Here is a 14,367-nt window from a genome sequence, read left to right as displayed (position 1 = left end):
TAGATGAGTTATATATTATATATATATATATATATATATATTATCATTGGCTCACAAGTAGCTTTCACACAGGTCATAAAGGAACTCTCTTTGAGAACAACCTGTGGTGTTCCCTAGAATCTGAGTGACAACAAGCCTTCCCAGATTTCCAGTACTCTCCACCTCTTTCGATAACATTTGCAAATGAATTTGCATTATCGAAATAGCTGCTTACCATTGATTTCTTTCTAACAGCGACCGTTGATCTCCACGGGAATTTGAGTAGCAATAAGCCTCCCCAAGGTTCCCATTTTTTTCTACACTTGTCCAGCGTAGATCTGGTCAGCGTTCTCTCCTCGGTCGTTGTATCCCCCCTAGACGCTTTTCGGCTATTTGGCATCATTCTTTTTATTGGAGGGGGCGGTGTTCTTGGTTCCATGTAACGCTTCATGGTATGTCTCTACAGCAGCTCGTCTGGTCCTCGCATGTGGCTCGTGTATTAGTCTCTACATGCAAGGGTTTTCTTTAATATTTCAGCTGTTTTCATTATTGTTATTCGTTGTATCTTTCAAGCCATTCCTTTGATTCCAATTTCTCATATTCTTTTTCAAAGTTTTTCGGAATTGTTCTTAGTGCTTCTACTATTATAGGTACTATCTTGATTTTTTATCATCCATATTTCTTTCAGCTCCCTGGCTAGCTCTGTGTAGTGCATTGTGCGTCGTCATTTGTTTCTTCTGGTCGAGATTTCTTAGTTTTTCTTTGGTCCAGTTTATAAAATGGCCAGAGTATCTCATAAATGTCACTGCCCACGGGTTTACTCCTTTAATTAAGTTTCGACTATTTAGTTTCGTTTCGAAGAGTTTTCATGTTCTGAGGTATTCCTTTCCAATTTTCTCTTTCATTTATGTTACTTTGATAGTGTCTGCTTCCAGCACCCCTAGGTATTTGTAGCTATCATGTATATATATATGCGTGTGTGTGTGCATACAATTATATTAATGCAAGTTTGTGTGTGTGAGCTAGTTTCTTATAGGCATTATAGATAAAAAATATTGAAACATCCCCCCTACTTTTTATAATGGGGAAGTACCTTGTGTTCGTTCTGCTAAAAAATAAATATATATTTTTATATTTAATTGTACATAACAAAAATTAGAAATCATTTGGATCTTAAAATTTTAGCATGTAAAAAGATGCCATTTTTAATTGTGTTAAAATTTCAAAACATATATATGTGTACAGAGAAGAGAAATAAAAGAAATGGTACGTATTTTTACCTTAAAACGGGGTGGGTATGTGAAAAAGAAGCCATTTCTTAAATTTGATCATGCAGTTTTGTAAAAACAGAAAAAACGCATACATATATACATATAAATATGCATAAAAGTAAGCATACATGCAATATGTACCCGTTTAAAGAGAGTTAATTAAAACAAGGAAAAAATCGGACATTTTGGAAAAATAAGAAAGAAAACTAATGTGCACAAAAAAGTCAATTGTATTTTATGCGCGCCTTAAAATAAGCATGCAAAAAGTATTGTCGAAAAGGAAAATTACAAAGGAGAGGTTTTAAAAAAGTGGCTTTTTATTTTTTTTTATTTCAATAAAAGTATTAGTTACGCATTAGTAGATTAAAGTGTTAATACAAACAAAATGGATGCAGTATAACGTCTTTGCTCAGGACTATTTTTTTTTTGGTTTTTGATATATACAAATTTATATACATATAGATCCGTGAAAAAATTATCCAGTCGAATCCGCCAACAAGTTTTGAAGAAAAACGCTTTAACTTTATTCTTGTTGCGGGTTCCATGAATACATCAGTGATGTTTTGTTCTGATGATATGTAATTCAAAATAATGGATTCATTTTTCACCTCGTTTTTATGAAATGGTATTTTATATCTATATGCTTACACTGGCTTGATTATCACAATTAATTACTACGGGGATGTTAGTTACTTCTGGCTCTAAAATAGTCTTTAGGATATTTTTAAGGTAAAGTGCTTCCTGGGTCGTGTGTGCAATCGCGATAAATTCTGCTGCACACGTAGGGAGAGATACAATCTGTTGATTTTTAGATTTCCATGAAATAATAGACTCATTTTTTTGAGAATCTGAAACAATATCCAAATATACTTTGTCGATCTTCGTCGTTTCCCCAATCTGAATCAGAAAATTCTTTTAATTTTAGGGGATTTTTTGATTTTCTAAATACTAACTAAACACCCCATTATAAATCTTTTATGATGGGATGTGTCTCCTAGCAGTTTCGGCTGCAGAGAGACAGGGTATTCGTACTCGTCAAAGATCCGTTCCTGACATTCAGCCCGACAGGTGAGGGGCCGGGAACCGGCCCAGCACCTATCGGACTGAGGTACACCGCTTGGGTACTACCTAGGAAGTCCATCCTCCCAGGCCTTGCCACCGGGCTTTCCGGTGGGGCACGTAATTGCTTGTCGTCTGAGGCGCCCCTACCGGGGAATGCCGACTGGAGTTCCTAGGCAATTTTTATTGAGGCGACAGTGCCCCTTCTTTAGGGGAGCTCGCCTGTTTTCCACCTTCCGGCCTTGTGCCACATTTGCTGTAGTGGGCAGCAAATAAAAATATTGTAACATATCAGATGAACGAGCGATGCATAGATATATACACGCAATTGTAGATATTGTAAAATAAATATATATATATATATATATATATTTATTTTACAATATATATATATATATGTATATATATATATATATACAGCGATTAGTGAATGTGATTGTATACATCGATTAGTGAATGTGATTGTATACATCGTTTAACTTGTAATCTTAACAACACAAACATATAGATATTTCCGATAGGATCTGAAATCAACGTAGCATACTCCATATGCCGCAACTGTATCAATTAGGCTAAACTCGTATATATAAGCATGATATAAATATGTAAGATTCTAAAGAAAAATATAAATCATAATATGCGTTTATTTATTAAAATGTACAATAAAATATATATGGAAATTATGCATAAATAATATCAAAACGACGAATAAAGTAAATTTAACGTGTTCAAACGAAAATAGGAATGGTCTTTTACTAGCTACTACACATAAGTCTCGGGAAAGCGCCACTTTTCTTCAGGATATTTCTAATAATCGTTATATAATAATGATGAAATCTTAAGAAGTGATTAATTACCATCATTTTTAGTTTTTAATATGACTCGACAAGGATTGAACTCTAGTCCCCAGACTCAGTAGCGAACATTGCAACATTTGTATCTGATACATTTCTAAGACAAATTGTTTTCCTGATTGCTTATTTCTTATAAAAATAAACATTTTACATGATGTAATACAATTCCAATTCTTTTTAAAGCGTTCAACGAGGTTAACAATAAATAACTGAAGCAAATATATGTATGCAAATGTGATAATATAATTTTTGTATATGTGTAATAATTAATGTAGCGGTCGAATTTGATTAAAAGCGAAAATACTAATTTATTACGATAGATTAAAGGCCGCCATTGGAAGGTCAGCTAATATCTCTCGCCATGTTTGTGAACACACATTTGTTTTATTAAGAAACTAGTTAGGCTGTAGCCTACGTTATATTACAATCAATTCTTCTTCATGATTTTCCATGGACTTCATAATAAAAGAAATACACATTTTATCAACGGTTAGGGATTGAATTGTATTAAAATGTTAGCCGCAGTAGACCGATCATCCGAAGTACCGTTGCATCATGTACGGAATAGTTGCTCACATTGATTTTTCCAGCTTAAACAGCGTACAACTCCTCCAGAATCAAGTGGGTGGTGTACTTTTCTTCCCCCTCCAACCATATAACAGAATAGACCTTGTGATCGTATATCTGCTTAATCGTTATTTTCATGGCAGGTGTTTGACTGGGCTTAAATTTTAGGTTTAACCCAACAATCATGGTTGAAAATACCAAGGCACTACACAGCGATACTAAGGTAAAGAGACTAAAAATACTGGAAGATATATATATATATATATATATATATATATATGTATGCATATATATACATATATATATATATGTATATATATACATATATTCATATATATATATACATATATATACATATATATATGTATATATATATATATGTATATATACATATATATGTATATATACATATATATACATATATATACATGTATATATACATATGTATATACATTTATATACATATATATACATATATACATATATATGCATGTATATACATATATATACATATACATATATATACATATACACCTATATATACATATATATATACATATATGTATACATATATATATATGCATATATATATATACACAAATATATATATATATATATATATATATCGAAACAACCTCAAATAAAAAATATAAATTATAAATGCAGTCGGAACATTTTAAAATGCTTAGGTTCGTAAATTCTCAATAATATGTATATAAAAAGATGTAAATATATTTGAACACAATAGAAATATTAATATTAACGTCCGCCTGTTAAAAATTGCCCACCCATTTAATTAATCACCCCAACACGTGACTATGACATATAATTTGTAACTCATGTCATACCAAACGTAATTTTAAAAATAGTAACTTTCAAAACCTAAATAATATAATCTGCCTGAGAGTGACAGAAATATTCCAGACGAAAGTGCTGGCTATGCAAAAACAAACATGAATCCAACTTATACAACTTTGATAAAAATATAAAAGAAAAAATTCGGAGATTGGAAAAGGTAAAAAAAAGAATATAATCAAACTAAAAAAAAATCGTGCTTCTTAATATTTGCCTCAACGAGAACATGCTGGCCAAATACACAGGATATATATATATATATATATATATATATATATATATATTGCTACGTATTGAGCACCTTTGAAGTAAATACTTAAAGTTCACGCATAAATCTATACTTTCGTATATTAATTTTATGTGAGTAAATGAAGTAGTTATATATATATATATAGATATATATATATATATATATATATATATATATATATATATATATATATATATAAGTGAAGAATTACTCCACCCTCAAAAATTCCTTTAAAATTACAACTCTGATAAGTTTTCGGGATAGCTGAAAACGAAAATAACATTTAAAATTACGGCAGACGATTAGTTTCTAAGATATGAAAAAATCTTAATTTACAAAAATGGGAGATCACTTTTCTATATTAATCTAATATTAAATGAGCACCCGCTTTGTGGCCACGATTTTTTTTTTTTTTTTTTTTTGCAGGGGGACTTTTTCCACCTCCAGAAAATCCTTTAAAATTTACAGAAATGTGTAAAATTCCAGGTAATAAGTAGTTTCCAAGATATGAAGAAATACACTCATTTATGGTCACTTATTTAAAGGCGGGGGGGACTGCCGGTGTGTTCGTCGTTCATTGTTTTTTTTTCTTTTTTTAGGGGGATATTCAATTATAGAACTTGTATAGTTTTTTAACAGGTGTTTATAAAGAAGAACTGTTTAATATTTTACAAAAATTATGTTTACATTTGGTGGGTGGCGGTGGGGGGCGTGAGGCTTTGTCGCGGCCGAGGCCACCACAACACCCCGCCCCTCCAGCACCTTCCAGCAAATGTAATCAGAATTTTTGTAAAATATTAAGCAGGTCTTCTGCTCAGTTAATGTCGGCGCGTTACTTACATGAAAACGGTTAATTTAATAGCATAATAGCATAAGCACCTGTCCAATTCTATAATATATATATATATATATATATATATATATATATATATATAATTCACTAAATCTTTCATGAAATATATAATATGGATTTCTAATTAAATTTACATTATTATCATTTAGAATTGCTATATTTCCGTATTTCAAAAATGCCATGAACGTAAAAGAGTATACACTTATTCGATAAGTATTAGCCGTGTGCAATAAAGAAAAGTTACATGTAAAACAGACAAAGTTGCCAGAACGGATTAATGTCAATTGAGAGATTTATTTTTAAAAGACAATGTTGTATTCTGATATAGTTGTATAATTTGATTATGTTGATTACTAACTTTTATTTGTGTTTCAATTTTAGGCGCCATTTTTGACACACACACTCTGACGTCAGCGATCAGGTACGCCATCAAGACACAAAACAATAACCATGACGACCATCCACAAATGAAGCTACATGAGACCGTAGACTATTTAGACACATCTGACGCCTACAACTTGAGCAATGCGAGTAAGTATAACAGCTGCTAATACAGCAAACTTATTTTCCGTCTTTACTGGCTTGTATTATGTATAAAAAAGAAAAAAAATATTATATAGAATAAAAGTACCGTATATATATATATATATATATATATATATATATATATATACACACACATAAACACTTAATTTACTCACATAAGATTAATATACGAAAGTATAGATTTATGCGTAAACTTTAAGTATTTACTTCAAAAGTGCTCAATACGTAGGTAGAGCTAGTTAATAATTTATACAATATATATGGCGATTAAGCTACACTGAATATTCCGCGTTACATCCACTCTAGGACTCTTCAGGCGTATGCGCATAAGCCTGAAAAGTCCTAGAGTGAATGAAACGCGGAATATTCAGTGTAGCTTAATCGCCATATATATTTTATAAATTACTATATATATATATATATATATATATATATATAATAAGATACAATATTTTTATTTATACATAGCGTATAAAATTATATTTTCATTTTTTCTCGCGTTTGTACTAAATTGTTAAATATATTTAGAAAAAAGGAAGGCATAACAAATGACGTTGTAATTTCTTCTACTTTACTAAATAAAACAACCAGAAAAAAAGTTTATCAGGGTAATATATCAATCTGTAACAATTACTGACCCCTTACTTCATCTTAATCTTTTTTTAAAATTTTTTTGTTGATATTTGTTGAACGAATAGGTTTTATATCAATGTATTCACATGTATTGGACCATATGAATATTGCCTACATCCATAGAAACTATGGTGCAGAAAAAAATCTCTGCATGTCACTAAGTCATCACAGTAATTTCTTTAAAAGACAATAAAACCATATAAGATCGAATTATATTCTATATCAAACACATCAGAACTACTCATATTAAATGGTTTAAAACAGCATGCGTTTTTAATACACCTCTACGAAATGTGTTAGTAGATTTTATAACAAGTGGTTATAAGATTATTCTTACTTGAATCTACCATTAAAAAGTGTATATACCGCAGTATTTTGCATTTAATCTTCTTTAGTTAACTTTCAGTTCAATGTAAAACAAGCATTCACACACACATAGACATATGTATATAAATGTGTATAAAAATAAAGAAAAATATTAAATGCACAAAAATCTCTCTAATATCATTATACTGTTGTGGAAATATTAAAAAGTATTTAACAGACACACACACACACACACACACACACACATATATATATATATATATATTTTTTTTTTTTTTTTTTTTTTTTTTATTACATTTTCACCCCAAACAAGGCAAATTGCCACTTTGGTGTAGGGGGCTACTATCAGGGGCAACAACTACTGGGGTACTATGTAGGGATTTGGGCAGCAAGGTGTCGGTTCACGTTACACTTGAACTTCTGCACGTCAGTACTGTTGGGGAAGCAGGGACCTGGAATGGAATTCCAGAGTCTTGCGGTTCTGGGGAAGAAACTATTGGAGTAAAAAGATCTTTTACATCTAGGGACCTCTACAGTGTGGGGGTGGGATCTAGTAGCCTGTCGGGTTTGTCGAGGGTGCTCGCGTCGTGGGGGCACAAGTGATTGCAGTTCATCAGAGCATTCACCACTAAAATACTTGTAGAACAGGCAGAGGGATGCAACATTTCGTCGATGGGACAGAGGCTGAAGCTTAGATGCCAGTTCAGGGCCTATCAGATTTGCGACTCTCTTTTGAACCTTGTCAAGGAGCGAGAGACTAGTAGCAGATGCACCAGCCCAGATGTGGCAGCAATACTCCATACATGGGCGAATGGTGGCCTTATAGAGGTACAGGATACTTTCGGGTGTTAGTAGTTTTCTAGCACGGTAGAGAGAGCCCACCTTTCTTGCAGCGGCCCTGGCAATGCCTTCAATGTAATTGTTCCAACTCATGTTTCCTGTGAACGTTAGGCCAAGGAGTTTGAAAGATGGACTCTCAGATAAAGAGTCGTTGGCCATTGCTATTGGTGGTAGAGAGGGTTTCTTGTAATTATTGAATGAAACTAGTTTAGTCTTGGCAGCATTGAACGCGACCAACCACTTTTGTCCCCATTCCACTACAGATTGGAGGTCTTCCTCTAGTGTTTCTGCCATTTCTTTAGAAATGTGTTCATTCGTCTTCCTGTCGTGTCTGCCATAGAGTGTAGTGTCATCAGCATATATACCCATCTCAGAGGCAATGTTGTCGGGGAGGTCAATTTGTATACTTTAGCAGAAAGTCATTATCCAAGCACGTCTGACTGAACACGATTGAGTTATTCATTTTTCCGATCTTTTTGCATATGTTTTCTATTTGCCGAGCGGACTTTTCAATTTCAGCTGGCATATATATAAAAATGGCGCCCAAATGTGTTTGTTCAGCCATATTCTTCTCAAGCGATTTCCATCGGTGCGTCCGATTATCTTCAGGAGCGATTGTTGTTGTTATAATTTTTCTTTTTCTTTTCCTTTTACGCTTGGTGTATTTATAATTGTTTTAATTGGTTATGAAGGTGGGTGCAGGAGGGTTGGGGGCGAATTATTTTTATTTTATTTTTTAATTTCGATTTTCTTATTTTATTGTGAATTTATTTAGTTTCTTGATAGTTATTAAATACTGTTAATATATTTTCCCGGTGTTAAATGAGATCCGGTTAAAAAAGGGCTGTAGGTTTTTCATAAGTATGGCTTCTAGTAATTTTAGTCGTCTGACAGTAGATTTTTATCATGTGATGATAGGTGCTGTTCTATTGTCAGCTAAATGATATGTTAGTCGTTGAGAGTGTGTTGTTATGTGACCTTTGTATGCGTTGTATGGTATTTTAGAGTGGGTTCAAAGACATCGTTCTTCGAAGGGGAAAATAAATTAATACACTACATTGATTTGGTTTAGTGTGCTGTTAGTAGTGTTATTGTCTTAATTTTTAAATTGGAGGTTTTAAATTTAGTATAATATATTATTAGATTGATCTTATTGTTTTGGTCGGTGGGTCTGGTGTATCTTTTTATTAGGTTTGTTATTTTTTCATCTGGTTTGTACTTAGTATGTAGTTGGTTTTATAGTATACTTTGATGGTGTCGTTTTGTGTTAGAGCTAGGGGTTACGTGTTTATTGTGGAGTGAGTTTATATATATATACACTCACCCAGTGCTAATCAACGAGACTTGTAATTACTCTGGTTCCAGGTTTATAGCACCACATAACAAACTTTGAAGTGAATGTAGTATAATTAATAGTTGGTACTATTAATGAGTAAATCCTAGAGAAAACTTAACACACAATATTTCCTCGCTATCCCATATAGTTCCCAATAATAACGAATATTTGAATCTATCCTATACATTGATAGACGAGCGAGTACACTGAATTTATTTATTACTATTTATCAATTTACTGCACACATCTGCCAGTATCGTATATCTTTTATAAAAATGACATTCGCTCATGCTGAGTATTGTTGCAAAATCTGAGCTGGTATGCTAACAACTTGTCTTTCCCTCTTGGTCACGGTGCGAAAACAAATTTCCTACCTAATAAATTTCGAAACATTTACTAAGCTGTAGCACCTGTCGCATCACTAGTGCTGCATGTATGAGTTGTAAAACTACTCTCATTGAATGTGATCCAATTAACTTTTAACTATTAAGCGAAAATACCATGTAGCCGCACGCCAAAGAGAAAAAAAAAGCACTTTATATTCTGTAAAGAACCCTATATACCGAGATACTTCAAGAGTTTCTTTCCTTAGATCACCTGTATTTTCTATTCCCACCCTGTTCTCGTTTTCTCGACCGTACAAACATGCAAAAATGTACACGTACTGTATGGTTCCGCCTCCCTTGGAAGTTTGGCCCTCGGGCTGTGATCAATGTGTGGTATCTGTTCCGGCAGGTGCTGCGGGCGGGGACCGTAAGTGGGGGTAGCCCTACATATCAGACCTTGGTCAATGTAGGGGCAACCCTTCATACCAATTGTCACTATCCATCCAGATCACCTACTCCCCGGGGAGTTGGTCCCCATATGCCCTTAACTCCTCACATTAAAAATCGGCCTTGTGCCTAATTTGCTCAGTGAGGGAGCAAATAAATACCCATGTACACATACTGTATGGTTCCACCTCCCTTTGGAGGTTTGGCCCTCGGGTCAGGATCAAAGTGTAGTATCTGTTCCGGTTGATACTGCAAGCAAAGACCATATGTGGGGGCAACCCCACATATAAGACTTTGGTAAATGAAGAGGAAACCCTTCATACCAATTGTCACTATCCAGCTCCCCTACTCCCGGGGGAGCTGGTCCCCATTTCCTCCTCACTCCTCACATTAAAAATCGGCCTTGTGGCTAATTTGCTCGGTAGGGTAGCAAATAAATACCCCATGTACACGTACTGTGAACACAAATCTTTTGCATATGTCCCGCGCACAGTGCTTATTTATAAATAATGCTGGCAGTTAAGGATTTTGGATCTTTGAGCTGGTTTACTCTAATATTGTGGCTTGATTTGCGTACTGTTCTTTACTTGACACTCACTTGTTTATTTTAGTGCGCTTTATATTACACTTTGATTGGCCGTTCAAAGTTGCTTGATTAAATTTAGATACTTTGAATAGATTTTTACCAAACATGAATTTTCGTTATCATAAGATTTTTCATTCTTACCAATCGGTTGGTTTTACTCTCTGTTGTAGTAGATTTGATTTGATGAGTGGAAAGTCATTAATTCATGCTGGTATTTGGAATTTACAGTTTAATTCTCTCTTGAGCATACTCATACGTTATAGTTCATAGTTTCTAAAGATGGTTGTATAGAATGTAGAGAAACTTGTATTAAATAAAATCTGACAAAAGATGTCTCGAAAGACCACACTCGTCGATGAGATTACTACAAGTCTCTGGGATAATTCGATCTAATAGTAAACATAGCAAATAAGCATAAAGAGCTACTATTCTATGAGAGCGATTGGCGTTTTCATTATAACGCATAACAATTCCAATAGTTTTATATAAATATTAGGATATTTCATTCCTACACAATCACTGGAAAAAATCTGTAAACAAGTGAACATAACTTATGATGTTTTCATTGAATCCTAAAGAACAAAAGAAACTATTTATAAATCTGTCTAGTTCCATCTCACAATCTCTTGGATAAAGTCGACTATTTTCAATGCTTGTCCTTGCTTTCAGTGTCTTACTTTATTGTTTATAATCTTTACTTTTTCTTCGTTTGATTTATTTGTATTTGTATTTTGTCCTTTTTTTATTTTTTCGTCTTTTTTTTTCTCCAGCCTCCTTTTCTTCTCTTTCCTCTGTTTCTTTCTTATCTATTATAGTCGTGCACTCTTTCCACTTCTACAATATGTTTTCTTCTGTCATTCATTTTAAAATTATTTACTGCATATATTCTGACTTAATTCTTGTTTTTCTATGCATCTTTCATCTCAAACTTTCATAGATTCCCCATTTACTTATTTCGCCCATTTATCTTCAGCTGATTTTCATTTAGACAGCAATTTCTTTGTATTTCTTTCCTAACCTTTTTATTCGTGTTTTTCTTTCATTATGTATTTCGCTTGTATTTTTTGTTCTTTTTCTTCTATTAGGTTGGTGCAACAATAATGTCGTTTTTCGACGTTCAACTATATTCATAAAAACGTTATGTTTGCATCAACCTTTATATTTATTATTTTAAGTCTTTTTCTTCTTTTTATCTTCTTCAAATTCTTCTTTTTCATTCTTCTACGTATTCTTTTAAGTCTTTTTTCTTCTTTTAATTCTTCTTCTTCACAATGACCAGTGTGTTCCCTTCGGACAACAATTTGTTTCTTACTTGGAATATTTCCAATTTATCATTGGTCAATTGCCAATTCCCAAACTGAACCGTCTATGAGAGGCAAAAACAAATCGTTTAACAAAAGAATTAAGAAGACAATGACGTTACAAGTTTTGCGACGATGACTAGTTCTTCAGATAAACTTTATTGGAAATGAGTAATTATATATATTACACACAAAGACACGCACCGCACACATGCATATATATGTTTTCACAAACACTTTTTCACACACGTATATATATATATATATATATATATATATATATATATATATATATATATATATATATTAAATGATGAAAAAGAAATTAACCATATTCGGATGTTATAAAATAATTAAGTCGATTAAAACGTCGTTTAAATATAAATCCCGAATTGTAGTGGAACCCGAAGCGCTTTTCGTCAGACAAACTTTTCAAGGATATATGTGTGAATTTTTTTTTATTTCCTGTAGAAATACTTATACAAAAGGGATAACGACGAAAAGAAAACCCTAAATAGAATGTACCCCCCCCCCAAATAGTTTCAACTGTCACCGAAGGTTTCTCTGCTTGCACAAATAGGAGGGGGGCTAAAACTGATAGCAAGCGCCTCGAGGACAGGCAGGGGAACTTAGTGCGTCTTCTGTGCAAAACAGAAAAACACTCTGGAGAGAATGTAAAACCACATTACCTTTTATCTACTAAATGTTGTCCAATAGCCGATTCTACTAATTGGAAACCCCTGGAAATAGGCTGATGATCCTGGATGAAACGAGGAACATGCTGGGCGATTCTAACCTGTATACGCTCGGTCGTTTTGCCTATATAGACGGCACCACACCGACATTGGAATTCGTAAACAATATTGCTTGACAAGCAATTGTCAAACAATATTGTTTACGAATGTCAATGTCATGGCCCCAATAGAATTTTTTATGGAAATCGCTCCAGACAAGGCATTAAGCCATTAGAAATGTCTTATGTGATGATGAAATGGGCACGTTTCTGTTGGAGGGCATTCATATTTTTCTGAATTTTCAATAACGCCTTCTTTTCCAAAAAATTTGTTGTTGATAGTGGTGACAGAAAATGAAACACAGTAATGTATAATTTGATAATGAAACAACGGTTGTCTCACCACTTAACTGTGCCAATGTATTTATGCATTAATTTGAAATCCTGCTGAGACATCTTCCAAAAATGACATTATTTTTCTTACAATTATAGTACCGATAGTGAAAAAGAATAGAAACCCAATAATGTTGAAATTTCTGGTGAAGCAAGGGTTGCCTAATGATTAATCAAGACAATGTATTTATGTATTAATATGGACATCCTAATGATCCAACTTCTAAAAATGATTTCAATTTCCTTAAAATTATGGTAGCTTTGATGGGAAGAGAAATTATTTCATATATGTTGTACAATACCTGTCGTGGGTATGTTACATTGTTTTATATACTTAATTCAATTACCCGGTCGAGGATAGGTGAAATTATTTTATATATGTTGTACATTACCCGTTATGCAAAGGTAAAATTATTTCAACCCCCATATATATATATATATATATATATATATATATATATATATAACCTATACTAGGGAAGGTACAATTATTTCATACATGTTGAATACCCGCCCCTTTTTTTCTATTGCTATCTAGACATTAATAATTCCTCTATCCCAAGAATAACAAGTGTGTTCAAAATAAACTTCAATTTTCTCATTGTTTATACAGTACCGAGCAGCACCGGGTAGCTCTACTTGCATGAAAATAAACGTCTATTTTGTGTTATAGTTGTCTTAAAATTATTCGAAAGCAGTAAATGGTTCAGGGAAATGTTCTAAATTACAACAAAGCAGAACCACCGATCACGCATGCGAAATTTTGTAAGGATTTTTTTATCAGATAAATACAAAATAATAAAAACGCAAACAAGAATTAATAACGTAACTTTAGAATTTTTGGTATTTGTGCAGTGCACGAACTATGCTGAAATAATAGTATTATTATTTAGAAAGCCGTTCTTAACATGCGAAGGTGACTTGATAATAATTCTGCACTTTCGCTTACAATTTAATGAAAAAATACCATAAAATTATAATTTGACATTTAAATTCTATCTGAAATGAACAGGGTGCGTACACTGCAAAAACACCGAAATGTTCTCTGAAATTAATATTTGTTTATTCAAGCGGTAAAAGAATAACAAAAGAGATATGCAGATATGTCTTCGTATATTTGAATTAATGTCGTAAATGCTTATTTCTTTAAAAATAAAGATAAAACGCAAATATTTGCAAACGTTAGAATGTTTGTATGGAATCAGTATTTG

The 14,367-nt window shown here is 32.9% G+C and overlaps 1 protein-coding gene across 2 annotated transcripts in view; it reads left to right on the top strand.

The window, feature by feature from the left end:
* LOC145242245 (glutamate receptor 2-like) overlaps nt 1-14,367 on the top strand; it is an 815,605-nt gene that overhangs the window by 203,959 nt on the left and 597,279 nt on the right. For both annotated transcript variants that reach the window (XM_080105285.1, XM_080105346.1), the window contains exon 2: nt 6,070-6,219. In XM_080105285.1, coding sequence (XP_079961411.1) covers nt 6,070-6,219 — 150 coding nt within the window. The remainder of the gene's footprint in view (nt 1-6,069; nt 6,220-14,367) is intronic.

The sequence above is a fragment of the Euprymna scolopes genome, chromosome 1 (assembly GCF_053919585.1).
Source record: "Euprymna scolopes isolate OS-2025 chromosome 1, ASM5391958v1, whole genome shotgun sequence".
Taxonomy (NCBI): Eukaryota; Metazoa; Mollusca; class Cephalopoda; order Sepiida; family Sepiolidae; genus Euprymna; species Euprymna scolopes.
Note: the sequence above shows the minus strand (reverse complement) of the source record. Positions and strands in the feature narration are given on the sequence as shown.